Source organism: Rhododendron vialii, chromosome 2a (genome assembly GCF_030253575.1).
Source record: "Rhododendron vialii isolate Sample 1 chromosome 2a, ASM3025357v1".
Lineage (NCBI taxonomy): Eukaryota > Viridiplantae > Streptophyta > Magnoliopsida > Ericales > Ericaceae > Rhododendron > Rhododendron vialii.
This window is the reverse complement of record NC_080558.1, coordinates 28,068,396-28,086,729: the sequence shown is the minus strand read 5'-3', so window position 1 is coordinate 28,086,729 and position 18,334 is coordinate 28,068,396. Positions and strand designations below refer to the sequence as shown.

General features: G+C 43.6%; 2 protein-coding genes across 2 annotated transcripts; both read right to left on the bottom strand.

Moving 5' to 3' along the window:
* Positions 1-1,676: 1,676 nt before the first annotated feature.
* On the bottom strand, positions 1,677-4,408 carry LOC131317372 (uncharacterized). Its single transcript, XM_058346928.1, has 4 exons — positions 4,277-4,408; positions 3,262-4,204; positions 1,909-3,117; positions 1,677-1,771 (listed from the first exon to the last, which is right to left on the bottom strand). The coding sequence occupies exons 1-4, from the start codon at positions 4,406-4,408 to the stop codon at positions 1,677-1,679; spliced, it is 2,379 nt and encodes a 792-aa protein (XP_058202911.1).
* An 8,841-nt stretch (positions 4,409-13,249) lies between these two features.
* Positions 13,250-14,146, bottom strand: LOC131317371 (uncharacterized). Its single transcript, XM_058346927.1, has one exon. The coding sequence runs from the start codon at positions 14,144-14,146 to the stop codon at positions 13,250-13,252; it is 897 nt and encodes a 298-aa protein (XP_058202910.1).
* Positions 14,147-18,334: the final 4,188 nt, after the last annotated feature.

Sequence of the window (18,334 nt, the reverse complement as noted above, 5' to 3'; positions counted from 1 at the left end):
CCATAAGACACGTCGGCCTCCAACTCAAGTTCGGACCATTCTAGCACGTGCGACGGATCCGGTTCATATTTCCTCAACATAGACACGTGGAACACGTCATGTACACCCGATAGCTTCGGTGGCAATGCCAAACGATACGCGACCTCCCCAATCTTCTCAATGATATCAAACGGCCCAATATAACGTGGCGAAAGCTTCCTTTTCTTTCCAAAATGCAACAAACCCCTACGAGGCGATACTTTAAGGAATACGTGGTCCCCTTCGTCAAATGACAATGGGCGACGACGACGATTAGCATAGTTCTTTTGTCTACTTTGAGCGGTCAACAATCTTTGGCGAATCACCTTGACTTGTTCGGTTGTTCTTTCTTGTGCTTTCTTAAGGTGTTGGCTAATAGCTTTCATACTCTCGGAGGTCTCCTTAATCATATCCGGCCCCACTAATGTAGCCTCACCTAATTCGGTCCAACACACAGGTGATCGACACGGTCTCCCATACAAAGCCTCATAAGGTGCCATTTCGATACTAGATTAATAACTATTATTGTACGCGAATTCGATTAACGGCAAGTGATCCTCCCAACTACCCCGAAAATCCAAGACACAAGCCCGAAGCATGTCTTCCAAAATCTGTATCGCTCTCTCGGATTGCCCATCGATTTGAGGATATGATATGCGGTACTAAACAAAAGGTTGGTGCCCAAAGCGGCTTGCAAACTCTGCCAAAAACGTGCTGTAAATCTAGGATCTCGATCGGACATAATAGATATGGGAATCCCATGAAGTCGGATAGTCTCCCGAATATACACACGGCTAAGCGCATCCACGGAATCGGTAACCTGAATAGGTAAGAAATGTGCGGTTTTTGTCAGACGGTCCACGATTACCCAAATAGCGTCATGCCCCCTTGGCGACCTTGGTAAACCCGTAACGAAATCCATTGTCACGTTCTCCCACTTCCACTCGGCCACAGGCAACGGTTGTAACTCCCCCGTGGGTCGTTGATATTCGGCTTTCACTTGTTGACACGTAAGACACTTGGATACAAAAATCACAACGTCCCTTTTCATTCCGGACCACCAAAATTGCCTACGTAAGTCATGATACATTTTCGTTCCCCCTGGATGGACAGCTAACGGTGAATGATGAAACTCTCGCAAGATTTCTTCCCGGCAGGAAACGGGTACGAACAACTTTTTGTGATAGCGCAAGCTTTGATCGGCGTGTATCATCCACCCCTCTTGAGCGTTTCCACTAAGGAATTTAGCACGAAGTTCCTCCGCTTCCTCATCATGTTGTCGTGCCTCAATTACTTGAGTCGATAAAGTTGATTGCACGGTCAAGTTGCATAACGTAACCCCTTCCCGAACTTCCTCGAAATGTGAAGCCCAAAAGCCCAAATCGTTCATCATTTTCCACTCGTGGATGGCTAGACTCGCTAAGTGTATCGGTTTTATACTCAACACATCCGCCACGACGTTCGCTTTCCCCGGGTGATATTGCAATTCGAAATCGTAGTCCTTTAAATGCTCCATCCAACGGCGTTGTCGAAGGTTAAATTCCTTTTGAGAAAACAAATATTTCAAACTTTTATGGTCGGAAAAGACTTCAAATTTTTCACCGTACAAATAATGGCGCCAACTTTTTAAAGCAAAAACGACGGCCGCAAGTTCTAGATCATGTGTAGGGTAATTCTGCTCGTGAGTTTTCAACTGTCGCGATCCATACGCTACTACTCGCCTCGCTTGCATCAACACGCATCCCAATCCCTCCTTAGTCGCATCACAATATACGGAGTAACCAACTCCACGTTCGGGCACAATCAAAACCGGCGCAGTAGTCAATCTTTACTTCAATTCTTCAAAGGCCATCTCACACGCGTCACTCCAAACAAAACGAGTCCCCTTACGGGTTAATCTAGTCATTGGTGCAGCTAAACGAGAGAAGTTGAGAACGAAACGACGGTAGTACCCGGCCAAACCTAAGAAACTACGAATTTTAAACACGTTCTTCGGTCGTTGCCAATTCATAACGGACTCTATCTTTCCCGGATCAACGGACACGCCACCCTTCGAAACCACGTGACCCAAAATTTTGACTTCGGATAGCCAAAACTCACACTTACTAAGCTTGGCGTACAATTGGTGCTCCCTTAAGATTTCAAGAACAATGGTGAGATGCGATTGGTGTTCCTCCTCTGTTGGCGAATAGATAAGAATATCATCGACGAATACAACCACAAAATGATCAAGGTACACACGAAAGATATGATTCATTAAGTCTATGAATGTAGCTGGAGCGTTCGTCAATCCGAAAGGCATAACAACGAATTCGTAATGGCCATAACGAGTGCGGAATGCGGTCTTAGGAATATCCTCCCTCCGAACCCTCAACTGGTGATAACCGGACCTCAAATCAATTTTGGAAAAACAGGTCGCACCCCGAAGTTGATCAAACAAATCATCGATTCTAGGCATGGGATACTTATTCTTAATGGTAACTCGGTTTAGCTTACGATAATCGATGCACAAGCGGAGTGAACCATCCTTCTTTTGCCCGAAATGAGCCGGTGCTCCCCACGGTGACGTACTCGGATGAATGAACCCTAAGTTCTCCAATTCCTGCAACTGAGTCTTTAACTCTCTTAATTCGGCGGACGCAAAATGATACGGAGGTACGGAGATAGGAGCGGTACCGGGTAGTAAATCGATAACGAATTCAATCTCTCTTTCAGGAGGTAAACCAGGTAACTCTTCAGGAAAAACATCGGGAAATTTGCAAACTACTAAAGGTAACTCCCCACGTGTCGACAAATCTTCATCTAACGTCAAACTCGCCAACAAGGAATAAATTGACTCGCGCTCTCGAGACCCACATAAATACGGTTCCAACGGCTCCCGATGTTCCCCAAAGAATTGGAAACAAGAACCCTCAAGAGGAAAAATACGAACTCGACGCTTGAAGCAATCGATGGTAGCCTGAAATGTGGATAACCAATCCATTCCCAAGATAAGATCAAACCCCGACATTTCCAAAAGGATGCAGTCGAGTACAAAACGACGGTCACAAATGACCAACTCACAATCTCGACAAATACGATCAAGAGGCGTTCTACCCCCTAAAGGTGTCTCAACAAACAAAGGAGGGCTAAGACTCTCCGTTTCCAATTCCAAGGCACACACAAATGATGCAGCAATGAATGAATGTGATGCTCCAGAATCAAAGAGTACTTTAGCAAAGGAATTGAACAAAAGAAATGTACCCCTCACAACGGATGCCTCTGGAGCCTGAGAAACAGAAGGTGAAGCATTCGAGTTGATGTTGAAAACACGCCCCTGGGTACTTTGACCTTGTGCAAAACCTCCCCTCTGACCAGAACCCTGAGTGGGCGCGGAAGTACTCGCTCCCTTATCACCCCCGGAACTTTGAACCGACGTAGTCTGGCAGAAGTGAGGCTGCTGCTGCCTCTGAGTGCCCCTAAACTGTTGGCCCACATTATACCCCGTTCCCAACTGCTGCACGAAACCCGACTCACTATGCATTCCCGACCCCTGAGGACAACTCCTAGCAAGATGATCCGTTTTACCACAAACGTAACAAGCCTTCTCGCGGTGTGGACATTGAGCACGAATGTGTCCAGGTTGATTACACTTGTAGCACATAGGTGGAGGTCTAGACAAAGCACCTCGAGTCCCTGAAGAAGAAGGTACCCTAAAGTTGGATTGATTAGATGGTTGCTGCGATGGTTCCCTCTGTCTCTTCCATCCTTGACTCCCAAAGCTTCCCGACGACGAACTCACACTCACAATTTGTTGCCTCGGTTCCCAAACTCCCCTATTCCTCTGCGCTTCCTTTGCTATCTCAATACTTCTCGCACACTCAACAACCTCGACGTATTTTGTCTTACGTTGCACCATTACCATTCTCCTCACAGTATTATGAAGCCCCTTCTCAAAACGTCTACATCTCCTCTCCTCCGTCGCCACCAACTCTGGCGCAAATCGAGATAAAGACTGAAACTTTTGAGCGTACTCCGACACGCTCATACTCCCCTGCTCCAACTTTTCAAACTGATCTCTCAACTGCTCACGACTAGTCTCTGGAAAGTATTGCTCCTCAAATAAAGTCTCAAACTCGGCCCACGTCAAATTCTCAACATCCGGTTCATTTACTTGAGCCGCGGTCCTTGCCGCTCTCCTCGCATCCTTTCTAGATTCTTGGACAAATTCTCACCACTCATTGGCTTCCCCGGTATGTTGGACAGCCACGATATTCACTCGTAAATCATCTTCGGTAATCTTAAGAGCGTTGAAAAGTTTACGGATTTGTGCTAACCAATGATCGGCCACAAGAGGGTCACTACTTGTCCCATCAAACGTCGGTGGATTCCTACGGCTAAATTCTCGCATTGCTGATAAGGCTCGATTGTCTGCATTTTCTCTAGGAGCTTAGTTGAACAGATTTGCAGCTGTAAGTGCTGCGACGAGATCCCTATCAAATTGAGTTTGAACGTGAGGTACTCCTGCACCTCGACCAACCCCTGCCCCCGGATTCCCACCTGGGTTCTCCCCATGCTGACTAACCTCATCCTCCGGTGGCACCCCACGGCCACGACCTCCCCGGTTGCTTGCCGCACCCCGTCTAACACGCGATTTCGGAGGCATCTTACTACATGATATAAGAAAGGAAAACTATTAATCACAACATCACAACTATGAGGTCTAAGCCCCCAAATTCCCAACACGGGTTAATAATAACTCCTCGATACTCTACTATATTAAAAAAGCAATGTCAAGTAGTCATATGAATGTTAGTCACACAAGCATGCACAAGTCATGTTAAGAAATGCAAAATTTTGAACCCATGAGACGAAACGTCTCCCCACGGTCGCTAGGTGTTCTAAACCTAACGCTCTGATACCAAGTTGTCACACCCTCGATTTTTAACATAAATATAAATAATTTCCATAAATAAAATCTCACCATAATCCGTACGATAACCAAAATAATGTAGCATTCCCAAAATATTACATCTTTGGCTCCGAGGCCCAAATTAATACAAGTACTGAATATTCGAGAGTTAAAGTTTTACAATATTCCACAATCAAAAGATTTACAATAAAGTTACAGATACATCTTCAAAGGAGATTTACAAAGATGCCTAAGTAACTCCTCAATCGTTAACTTTCAAAAATAATTCCTCCTCCAAGCATTTCAACCATGCATGCTATTGCCCTGAGTTAGTACCTGAAAATGATAATAGGCTTGAGCTACACTATCCCAGTAGGAAATTCTACGCTAACATTATATGCAAAAGAGATGCAAGGATGATCACAAGGCAAGAACGAGATGGAGACCCAACAATAGGCAATAACCAAGGTTCAACAATCCAATATACTCGATACGAAATCTAGTAAACACCTCAACCTTCAATCATCTCAACTTCCCATGTGTCCAATGTCACTTCGCATTATGTGTCATGAGCCGAAACTCCTGCCGGGCTAATTATGGGACCCCGATATCCCCTACAAAGCGCCCGCCTATAAGGTTGGGCCTTGAGTGTCCAATATGAGCATTAGATCCTGCCGGGCTAATTATGGGACCCCGATATCCCCTGCCAGGCACCCACCCGTCGATGGGCCCCGAATGTTCTTGTTGTGTCGATAAGTGTCCAAGAATCTCGTATTCACATAACGTGTCATTTCAATTTAATCAAAGTTCATATGGAAATCAACGTCCAATTATACCAAATAAGGGGCGAGGGATGCAAAGATACTCCACGAAATTCAACGGATATGATTAACAACGTTATGGAGTGATTTGGTGATGTTTAGAATAAGTTAGGAGTGATCGATGGTCAAAATAATGGAGTTCGAAACAAGGAACAAAACTTGGCCTTAAGACATGTGGTATAGATACTATGAATTTCAGTATCTATACAACCGGCCTTAAAAACATTCCAGAGGCTATTGTTTCGATACTGATTTAGATACAAATGTAACTTAATTCGTTCTAGAGATTCCTGTATCGATACTAAACAGATCAGTATCGATACAGATGTGTGTTCGACCAGATTTTCTGCAAAATTCGACGATTTCAACAACAACAACAACCAAGGACATGATTTAAGGCTAGAAAACACTTCTAGTACATATATTGAGAGGTAGAGTCCCTACCTCGAGGGCGAAGAACGAAACCCACAAGAATTTCGAGCCCTAGCTTCCGAAAATCAAAATCGAGTGCAATACGACTCCTTCGAGCTCAAACCGGTGAATTACGGACCACAATACGCGTAGAGGGTGAAGGATTGAAGGTAGTTTTAAGTGGGTTTTGAGTTATTTTGGTGAAATTTGGAGAGAGAGCAAGAGAGAAGGAGAGAGCCGAAAGATAGAGAGAGAGCCGGTGAGGGAGATGAGAGGGAAAAATGATTCCATGCTCTCCCACCCTCCTATATATACTCCCATATTCACAAATCACACCTTAAACCCTTTCACAATCAATTCCATCACTTTGACCTCGAATCACATAAACACCGTTATTCCTTAATTCTTTCTCAATAAACATTTAAAATTAATTAAAATAAATACGGGTCTCTACAATAAGTCAAATGCTTTCTAAGGAGCTTTTCTAGAATAAAACAAGAAAAAGAAAATACCTCTGTTGGAATGGTGTTTTCTTGAATGATATGTGCAGTGACCTTAGAAGGATATGAGTCTCTAAGGGAGAAGATTCCTCCAAAGGAATTGGTACATTAATTTCAAGAGTTGAAGTATCAACTGTTGGAAGAGAAATCTCGATGGGGGCATGCACACTCTTATCAAAATCCTAGTAAACAAGTAAAAATAATTAATAATTTGAAGCTTAAAACTCTAAGAGAGAGTTTGACAATATTTTTACTTGGGAAATGGGAGTCTCTAAAGATTCTGGAGTTAGAATCTTAGGTACTGTAAGAGGAGAATCAACAGGATTCTCTATGTTTGAAGAACCAGGTTTCGAAGGCTCAATAGAATCCTCAGGATTCCCAACTTGGTTTAGATCAACCATGGCATCAGGATTATCCTCATTTATTGGTTCAGCAATAGGGGCCTCATGGGATGGACTCTGAAATAAGGAGAAATATATAGTAAGAGACATAAGGAGATACAACCTAAATTGGGGTTCAAAAGGAAAAATTTCGTACATGATGAGAAGGAGAAGTATTGGAAGGCTGAGCTAATAAAGACCTATGACTAAGTCTCTTTCTAACAAAACTGCTAATTGTAGCATTGCCATCAAGCTCTACTTCTTTTCTTTCTTTTTCTTCCTCTTTTGCTTTCTCTTGTTCTCTTGCTGCTTGTTTACTTCTAGTCATTCTACCAGCCCCAGAAAGACCCACAGTTTCATCATCCAAATTAGTATTAAGGGCTTTCCTTCTTTTTGGGGATGAAAGAGTCTTACTTTGCTCTGAAGATACTATAAGAAATCTCAAATGAGAATTTATTTCATTAAGGTTAGCAATACAAAGTAAGAAAGAAAGGAAGAAAGCCTGGCTTCAAGGTAAGCTAAGTAAGTGTTCCTTGCACTACCTTTTGCTTTCTAAAACACTTTGACAACCTCAAGTGGTAACATAGAATAACAATTGACAAGAAAGATGTTATTTAGAGGTCAAAAGTCAGAAATTGTACCTTCTGAAATTGACACCAAAGTCCTGGTGTGTCTTTTCCTCTTGAATGTGGTGAGAGGAGGAACTACTTAAAGAAGGATGGCAACAACTGGTGCAGGTTGTTTGTCACACCCTCGATTTTTAACATAAATATACATGCATTCCATAAATAAATCCTCGCTATAATCCGTACAATAACCAAAATAATATAGCGTTCCTAAAATAATACATCTTTGGCTCCGAGGCCCAAAGTAACACAAGTACTGAATATTCAAGAGTTAAGGGTTACAATAGTCCATAGTCAAAAGATTTACCATAAAGTTACAAATACATCTTCAAAAGAGATTTGCAAAGATGCCTAAGTAACTCCTCAATCGATAGCTTTCAAAATAATGATCACATCCAAGCACTCCAAGCATGCACGCTATTGTCCCGTGTTAGTACCTGAAAATGATAATAGGCTTGAGCTACACTAGCCCAGTAGGAAATTCTACGCTAACATTATATGCAAGAGAGATGCATGGATGATTATAAGGCAAGAACGGGATGAAGACCCAACAATAGGCAATAACCAAGGTTCAACAATCCAATATACTCGATACGAAATCTAGTAAACACCTCAACCATCACTCATCTCAACTTCCCATGTGTCCAATTTCACTTCGCGTAATGTGTCATGAGCCGAAGCTCCTGCCGAGCTAATTATGGGACCCCGATATCCCCTGCCAAGCGCCCGCCTAGAAGGTTGGGCCTTGAGTGTTCAATATGAGCATTCGCTCCTGCCGGGCTAATTATGGGACCCCGATATCCCCTGCCAGGCACCCAGCCGTCGATGGGCCCCAAATGTTCTCATTGTGCCGATAAGTGTCCAAGAATCTCGAACTCACATAACATGTCATTTCAATTTCATCAAAGTCCATATGGAAATCAACATCCAATTATACCAAACAAGGGGCGAGGGTTGCAAGGATACACAACGAACACAACGAATATGATCAATAATGTTATGGAGTGATTTGGTGATGTTTGGAACAAGTTAGAAGCGATCGGGGGTCAAGACAATGGAGTCGAAACAAGGAACAAAACTTGGCCTTAAGGCATTGAAGTATAGATACTATGAATTGAAATTCAGTATCCGTACAACTGGCTTTAAAAACGTTCCAGAGGCGATTAAATCAGTATCGATACTTCAATAACTAAGTTCGTTTCAGAGATTCTTGTATCGATACTGAGAAGAGCAGTATCGATACAAATGGTTGTTCGAGCATATTTTCTGCAGATTTCAAGGAATCCAACCACAACAACAACAACAACAACAATAGACACGATTTCAAGCAAGGAGAGCACTTCTATCACATATATTGAGAGGTAGAATCCCTACCTCGAGGCCGAAGAATGAAACCCACGAAAATATGAGCACTAGCTTTCCGAAAACCTTGATTCGACCGAAATACTCCACACCGAGCTTTAATCGACGAAGAGCAAGCCCAAAATCATGTGTAGAACGAGGAATGAAGGTTAGTTTGTAAAGGTTTTGAGGAGTTTTGGTGAGAGAGCAAGAGAGAGGGAGAGAGCCGAGAGAGGGAGAGAGAGCCGGTGAGGGAGTGAGAGGGAAAAATGATTCCATGCTCTCCTACCCTCCTATATATACTCCCAAATTCACAAATCACACCTTAAATCCTTTCACAATTAATTCTATCACTTTGACCCCAAATCACATAAGAACCATTATTCCTTACTTCTTTCTCAATAAACATTTAAAGTTAATTAAAATAAATACGGGTCTCCACATTCTACCCTCCTTAAAGAAATTTCGTCCTCGAAATTTTCCAAGCGAAGGCTAGCTAACATATACATCATATATGCATGCAACAATCATAGCCATTAATCTTATGCAACAAGTCAATTATCAAGACACGTAAATCTTAAACACTCACATTGGTTCATTCCGGAAGTAGATGCGGATACTTCTCTCTAACTTCGTCCTCCCTTTCCCATGTCGACTCTTCTATACCCTGATTGCTCCACAAGACTCGCACTAACGGTATCGTCTTACCCTTTAGTACTTGATCGCGCGAATCTAGGATACGTATCGGTTCCTCTCCATAAGACACGTCGGCCTCCAACTCAAGTTCGGACCATTCTAGCACGTGCGACGGGTCCGGTTCATATTTCCTTAACATAGACACGTGGAACACGTCATGTACACCCGATAGCTTCGGTGGCAAAGCCAAACGATACGCGACCTCCCCAATCTTCTCAATGATATTAAACAGCCCAATATAACGTGGCGAAAGCTTCCCTTTCTTCCCAAAACGTGATAAACCCCTACGAGGCGATACTTTAAGGAATAAGTGATCCCCTTCTTCAAATGATAATGGGCGACGACGATGATCAGCATAGTTCTTTTGTCTACTTTGAGCGGTCAACAATCTTTGGCGAATCACCTTGACTTGTTCGGTTGTTCTTTCCTGTGCTTTCTTAAGGCGTTGGCGAATAGCTTTCATACTCTCGGAGGTCTCCTTGATCATATCCGGCCCCACTAACGTAGCCTCACCTAATTCGGTCCAACACACAGGCGATCGACATGGTCTCCCATACAAAGCCTCATAAGGTGCCATCTCGATACTAGATTGATAGCTATTATTGTACGCGAATTCGACTAACGGCAAGTGATCCTCCCAACTACCCCGAAAATCCAAGACACAAGCCCAAAGCATGTCTTCCAAACTCTGAATCGTTCTCTCGGATTGCCCATCGGTTTGAGGATGATACGCAGTACTAAACAAAAGGTTGGTGCCCAAAGCGGCTTGCAAGCTTTGCCAAAAACGTGCGGTAAATCTTGGATCTCGATCGGACACGATAGATAAGGGAATCCCATGAAGTCTGATAATCTCTCGAATATACAAACGGCTAAGCGCATCCACGGAATCGGTAACCTGAATAGGTAAGAAATGTGCGGTTTTTGTCAGACGGTCCACGATTACCCAAATAGCGTCATGCCCCCTCGGCGACCTCGGTAAACCCGTAACGAAATCCATTGTCACGTTCTCCCATTTCCACTCAGCCACAGGCAACGGTTGTAACTCCCCCGCGGGTCGTTGATGTTCGGCTTTCACTTGTTGGCACGTAAGACACTTGGATACGAAAATCACGTCCCTTTTCATTCCGGACCACCAAAATTGCCTACGCAAGTCATGATACATTTTCGTTCCCCCCGGATGGACGGCTAACAGTGCATGGTGAAACTTTCGCAAGATTTCTTCCCGACACGAAACGGGTACGAACAACTTTCCTTGATAACGCAAGCTTTGATCGGCGTGTATCATCCACCCTTCTTGAGCTTTTCCACTAAGGAATCTAGCACGAAGTTCCTTCGCTTCTTCATCGTGTTGTTGAGCCTCAATTACTTGAGTCGATAAAGTTGATTGCACGGTCAAGTTACATAACGTAACTCCTTCCCAAACTTCCTCGAAATGCGAAGCATAAAAGCCCAAATCGTTCATCATTTTCCACTCGTGGATAGCTAGACTCGCTAAGTGTATCGGTTTTCTACTCAATGCATCCGCCACGACGTTCGCTTTCCCCGGGTGGTATTGCAATTCGAAATCGTAGTCCTCTAAATGCTCCATCCAACGGCGTTGTCGAAGGTTAAGTTCCTTTTGAGAAAACAAATATTTCAAACTTTTGTGGTCGGAAAAGACTTCAAATTTCTCACCGTACAAATAATGGCGCCAACTTTTCAAAGCAAAAACGACGGCCGCAAGTTCTAGATCATGGGTAGGGTAGTTTCGCTCATGGAGTTTTAACTGCCGCGATCCATACGCTACTACTCGTCCCGCTTGCATCAACACGCACCCTAACCCTTCCTTAGACGCATCACAATATACAGAGTAGCCAACTCCACGTTCGGGCACAATCAAAACCGGTGCAGTTGTCAATCGCTTCTTCAATTCTTTAAAGGCCATCTCACATGCGTCACTCCAAAAAAAACAAGTCCCCTTACGGGTTAATCTAGTCATTGGTGCCGCTAAACGAGAGAAATCGAGAACAAAATGACGGTAGTACCCGGCCAAACCTAAGAAACTACGGATTTCAAACACGTTCGTCGGTCGTTGCCAATTCATAACGGACTCTATCTTCCCCGGGTCTACAGACACGCCACCCTTCGAAACCACATGACCCAAAAATTTGACTTCGGATAACCAAAACTCACACTTACTAAGCTTGACGTACAATTGGTGCCCCCTTAAGATTTCAAGAACAATGGTGAGATGCGATTGGTGTTCCTCCTCCGTTGGCGAATAGATAAGAATATCATTGACGAATACAACCACAAAACGATCAAGGTACGCACGAAAGATACGATTCATTAAGTCCATGAATGTAGCTGGAGCGTTGGTCAATCCGAAAGGTATAACAACGAATTCGTAATGGCCATAATGAGTGCGGAAAACGGTCTTAGGAATATCCTCTCTTCGAACCCTCAACTGGTGATAACCGGACCTCAAGTCAATTTTGGAAAAACAGGTCGCACCCCGAAGTTGATCAAACAAATCATCGATTCTAGGCATGGGATACTTATTCTTAATGGTAACTCGGTTTAGCTTACGATAATCGATACACAAGCGGAGTGAACCATCCTTCTTTTGCGCCAAAAGAGCCGGTGCTCCCCACGGTGACGTACTCGGACGAATGAATCCTAAGTTCTCCAATTCCTGCAACTGAGTCTTTAACTCTCTCAATTCGGCTGGTGCGAAACGATACGGAGGTATAGAGATAGGAGCGGTACTGGGTAGTAAATCGATAACGAATTCAATCTCTCTTTCAGGAGGTAAACCAGGTAACTCTTCAGGAAAAACATCGGGAAATTCGCGAACTACTAAGGGTAACTCCCCACGTGTCGACAAATCTTCATCTAATGTCAAACTCGCCAACAAGGAATAAATTGACTCGCGCTCTCGAGACCCACATAGATACGGTTCCAATGGCTTCCGACGTTCCCCAAAGAACTAGAAACAAGGACCCTCAAGAGGACAAATACGAACTCGACGCTTGAAACAATCGATGGTAGCCTGAAATGTGGATAACCAATCCATTCCTAAGATAAGATCAAACCCCGTCATTCCCAAAATGATGCAGTCGAATACAAAACGATGGTCACAAATGACCAACTCACAATCTCGACAAATACGATCAAGAGGCGTTCTACCCCCTAAAGGTGTCTCAACAAACAAAGGAGGACTAAGATTCTCCGTTTCCAATTCCAAAGCACACACAAATGATGCAGCAATGAATGAATGCGATGCTCCAGAATCAAAGAGTACTTTAGCAAAGGAGTTGAACAAAAGAAATGTACCCCTCACAATGGATGCTTCTGGAGCCTGAGAAACAGAAGGTGAAGCATTCGAGTTGATGTTGAAAACACGACCCTGGGTACCCTGACCCTGCACATGACCTCCCCTCTGACCAGAACCCTGAGCAGGCGCGGAAGAACTCGCTCCCTTATCACCCCCGAAACTCTGAACCGACGTAGTCCGGCGGAAGTGAGGCTGCTGCTGCCTCTGAGTGCCCCTAGACTGTTGGTCAATATTATACCCCATTCCCGGCTACTGCCCGGAACCCGACTCACTTTGCACTATCGACCCCTGAGGACAATTCCTAGCGAGATGATCCATCTTCCCACAAACATAACAAGCCTTCTGGAGATGTGGACACTGAGCACGAATGTGTCCAGGTTGATTGCACTTGTAGCACACAGACGGAGGCCTAGACAAAACACCCCGAGTCCTTGAAGAAGAAGGTACCCTAAAGTTGGATTGATTAGATGGTTGCTGAGATGGTTCCCTCTGTCTCTTCCGTCCTTGACTCCCAAAGCTTCCCGACGACGAACTCACACTCCCAACTTGTTGCCTCGGTTCCCAAACTCCCCTATTCCTCTGCGCTTCCTTTGGTATCTCAATACTTCTCGCACACTCAACAACCTTGGCGTATTTTGTCTTACGTTGCACCATTACCATTCTCCTCACGGTATTATGAAGCCCCTTCTCAAAACGTCTACATTTCCTTTCCTCCGTCGCCACCAACTCTGGCGCAAATCGAGATAAAGACTGAAACTTTTGTGCGTACTCCGACACGGTCATGCTTCCTTGCTCTAACTTTTCGAATTGGTCCGTCAATTGCTCACGGCTAGTTTCTGGAAAATACTGCTCCTCAAATAACGCCTCGAATTCTGCCCATGTCAAATTCTCAACGTCTGGCTCATCTACTTGAGCTACGGTCCTTGCCGCTCTCCTCGCATCCTTCCTAGATTCTAGGACAGATTCCCACCACTCATTGGCTTCCCCGATAAGTTGAACAGCCAAGATATTCAGTCGTAAATCATCTTCGGTAATCTTAAGAGCATTGAAAAGTTTACGGATTTGTGCTAACCAATGATCGGCCACAAGAGGGTCACTATTTGTCCCATCAAACGTCGGTGGATTCCTACGGCTAAATTCTCGCATTGCTGATAAGGCTCGGTTGTCTGCATTTTCTCTAGGAGCTTAGTTGAACAGATTTGCAGCTGTAAGTGCTGCGACAAGATCCCTAGCAAATTGAGTTTGATTGGGTGGTATTCCTGCACCCCTACCGGCCCCAGCCCCCGGATTCCCACCTGGGTTCTCCCCATGCTGACTAACCTCATCCTCCGGTGGCACCCCACGGCCACGGCCATGGCCACGACCTCCCCGGTTCCCTGCCACACCCCGTCTAACACGCGATTTCGGAGGCATCTTACTACATGATATAAGAAAGGAAAACTGTTAATCACAACATCACAACTATGAGGTCTAAGCCCCCAAATTTCCAACACTGGTTAATAATAACTACTCGATACTCTACTATATTGAAAAAGCAATGTCAAGTAGTCATACGAATGTTAGGCACACAACCATGCACAAGTTATGTTAGAAGGCGCGACATTTTGAACCCATGAGACAAAACGTCTCCCCACGGTCTCTAGGTGTTCTAAATCTGGCTCTGATACCAAGTTGTCACACCCTCGATTTTTAACATAAATATACATGAATTCCATAAATAAAACCTCGCCATAATCCATACGATAACCAAAATAATATAGCGTTCCCAAAATATTACATCTTTGGCTCTGAGGCCCAAAGTAACACAAGTACTGAATATTCAAGAGTTAAGGGTTACAATAGTCCATAGTCAAAAGATTTACCATATAGTTACAAATACATCTTCAAAAGAGATTTACAAAGATGCCTAAGTAACTTCTCAATCGATAGCTTTCAAAATAATGATCACATCCAAGCACTCCAAGCATGCACGCTATTGTCCTGTGTTAGTACCTGAAAATGATAATACGCTTGAGCTACACTAGCCCAGTAGGAAATTCTACGCTAACATTATATGCAAGAGAGATGCATGGATGATTATAAGGCAAGAACGGGATGGAGACCCAACAATAGGCAATAACCAAGGTTCAACAATCCAATATACTCGATACGAAATCTAGTAAACACCTCAACCATCACTCATCTCAACTTCCCATGTGTCCAATTTCACTTCGCGTAATGTGTCATGAGCCGAAGCTCCTGCCGGGCTAATTATGGGACCCCGATATCCCCTGCCAAGCGCCTGCCTAGAAGGTTGGGCCTTGAGTGTTCAATATGAGCATTCACTCCTGCCGGGCTAATTATGGGACCCCGATATCCCCTGCCAGGCACCCATCCGTCGATGGGCCCCAAATGTTCTCGTTGTGTCGATAAGTGTCCAAGAATCTCGAACTCACATAACATGTCATTTCAATTTCATCAAAGTCCATATGGAAATCAACATCCAATTATACCAAACAAGGGGCGAGGGTTGCAAGGATACACAACGAACACAACGAATATGATCAATAATGTTATGGAGTGATTTGGTGATGTTTGGAATAAGTTAGAAGCGATCGGGGGTCAAGACAATGGAGTCGAAACAAGGAACAAAACTTGGCCTTAAGGCATTGAAGTATAGATACTATGAATTGAAATTCAGTATCCATACAACTGGCCTTAAAAACGTTCCAGAGGCGATTGTATCGATACTGATTTAATCAGTATCGATATTTCAATAACTAAGTTCATTCCAGAGATTCCTGTATCGATACTGAGAAGAGCAGTATCGATACAAATGGGTGTTCGAGCATATTTTCTGCAGATTTCAAGGAATCCAACCACAACAACAACAACAACAACAACAATAGACACGATTTCAAGCAAGGAGAGCACTTCTATCACATATATTGAGAGGTAGAATCCCTACCTCGAGGCCGAAGAACGAAACCCACAAAAATATGAGCCCTAGCTTTTCGAAAACCTTGATTCGACCGAAATACTCCACACCGAGCTTTAATCGACGAAGAGCAAGCCCAAAATCATGTGTAGAACGAGGAATGAAGGTTAGTTTGTAAAGGTTTTGAGGAGTTTTGGTGAGAGAGCAAGAGAGAGCCGAGAGAGGGAGAGAGAGCCGGTGAGGGAGTGAGAGGGAAAAATGATTCCATGCTCTCCTACCCTCCTATATATACTCCCAAATTCACAAATCACACCTTAAATCCTTTCACAATCAATTCTATCGCTTTGACCCCAAATCACATAAGAACCATTATTCCTTACTTCTTTCTCAATAAACATTTAAAGTTAATTAAAATAAATACGGGTCTCTACATTGTTCAACCTCTTTCTCCCCATCACTTTGATCAAATTCCCCAAAACCATCATCAGAAATGGTTTGGGAACCTTCAAGAGCTATGCTCTTGGAGGTAGAGGGGGCAAAATTTATATATTTCAAAAATTTCTTGGCAAGATAAGTACCAGTGTAAACAACCATCGAATTGTGCCACCATTGAGTAAATTTGAGAGTGGTCGAAGGATTGATAGTGAAATCTTGAGCTACAAATCTTCTCTTGGCATTCCCAACTATAAGATTAAAGTTCTTGGTGTTGTCTTGGCCAAGTTTGAGACGTTTGTGGATAGGAATGTTGGAAGTGCCCACATAGGGAAGAGGGACTGCTTGAACCATACCAAATTGCCTGGCAAATTGGGCAGGGCAGTATGTCTCCACATTATATTTGTTCAAAGTTTGGTAATAGACTCCAACGTGGATTTCCCTACTTACCAGGAAGCTTCCCCAAGCATCAGAAATAGAGAGATCACCTTTGTTGGTCATGATTTTCCTTGACTAGTCAGGGCCAATGCTAATATCATAAAAGGGATAAAATTTGTTGGCATCCCGTTCTTTTGATATGGTAGGGAAGAAACAGAGATATTCTACCAAAGAAAGTGGTTCGGAAGAAAGAATAGCAAATTTTTCACCATGTATATGAACTTGTTGAGAGAGAGAAGTGCAGAACTCTTGGAAATATGCCAAAAGCCACAATTGGAAGAACCAAATTGGTCCCCCATATGAAGGATGTAGTTCGTGCTGAGGTCTTAAAGTTCTTGGATGTTGGGATCATTTATCCCATCGCTAATAGTAAATGGGTGAGCCCGATTCAAGTTGTACCAAAGAAATCCGGGGTTACAGTTGTGCGTAATGAGGAGAATGAGCTAGTGCCAACACGTGTTCAGAAGGGATGGAGGGTATGTATTGATTATCGGAAACTCAACGCAAGCACAAGAAAGGATCATTTCCCTTTGCCATTTATCGATCAGATCTTGGAAAGGATAGCCGGGCATGCATTCTATTGTTTCTTAGATGGTTATTCCGGTTACAATCAAATCGAAGTTGCTCTAGAGGATCAAGAGAAAACGACTTTCACTTGCCCCTTCAAAACTTTTGCTTATTGACGTATGCCGTTTAGTTTGTGCAATGCTCCGGGAACATTTTCAAGGTGTATGATGGGGATTTTTAGTGACATGGTCGAGAAGATTGTAGAGGTTTTCATGGATGATTTCTCTATTTTCGGTGACTCATTCGAAGCTTGCTTGTCCAATTTGGAGAAAGTTCTGACAAGATGTGAGGAAAAGAATTTGGTGCTAAACTGGGAGAAATGCCATTTCATGGTTACTCAGGGTATCGTTTTGGGCCACATTGTATCGTCGAAGGGAATTGAGGTGGATAAGGCCAATGTTGATTTAATTGGGAATCTCCCTACTCCGAAGTGTGTCAAAGACATCCGTTCTTTCTTGGGGCATGCTGGGTTTTATCGACGTTTCATAAAGGATTTTAGTGCTATTTCTCGACACTTGTGCCATCTTCTTGCCAAGGATGTACTGTTTGAGTGGTCTCCTGCATGTGAGCAAGCATTTGTCAAGTTGAAGGATAGTCTCACTTCTCCTCCTATCGTGCAACCACCCGATTGGAGCCTCCCATTTGAGCTTATGTGTGATGCAAGCGACTATGCTGTAGGTGCTGTTTTGGGACAAAGGAAGGACAAGCATCCTTATGTGATTCATTATGTAAGCAAGACGTTGAATGATGTGCAGATGAATTACACTACCACAGAAAAGGAGTTACTTGCCGTGGTGTTCGCTCTTGACAAATTCCGATCATACTTGATCGGTGGCGCTCCTATTACCATTTATACGGACCACTCTTCTCTCAAGTATTTACTCACCAAGCAAGATGCCAAAGCTCGTTTGATAAGGTGGATTTTACTTCTCCAAGAATTCAATTTGACCATTAAGGATAAGAAGGGTGTCGAGAATGTG

Coding starts and splice junctions, on each gene's coding strand:
- LOC131317372 (XM_058346928.1), bottom strand. CDS start 4,408: ATGCGAGAATTTAGCCGTAGGAATCCACCGACGTTTGATGGGACAAGT. Junction 4,205..4,276: donor TTACCGAAGATGATTTACGA/GTGAATATCGTG, acceptor GAATCTAGAAAG/GATGCGAGGAGAGCGGCAAG. Junction 1,772..1,908: donor ACCAATGACTAGATTAACCC/GTAAGGGGACTC, acceptor GATGCGACTAAG/GAGGGATTGGGATGCGTGTT.
- LOC131317371 (XM_058346927.1), bottom strand. CDS start 14,146: ATGCGAGAATTTAGCCGTAGGAATCCACCGACGTTTGATGGGACAAAT.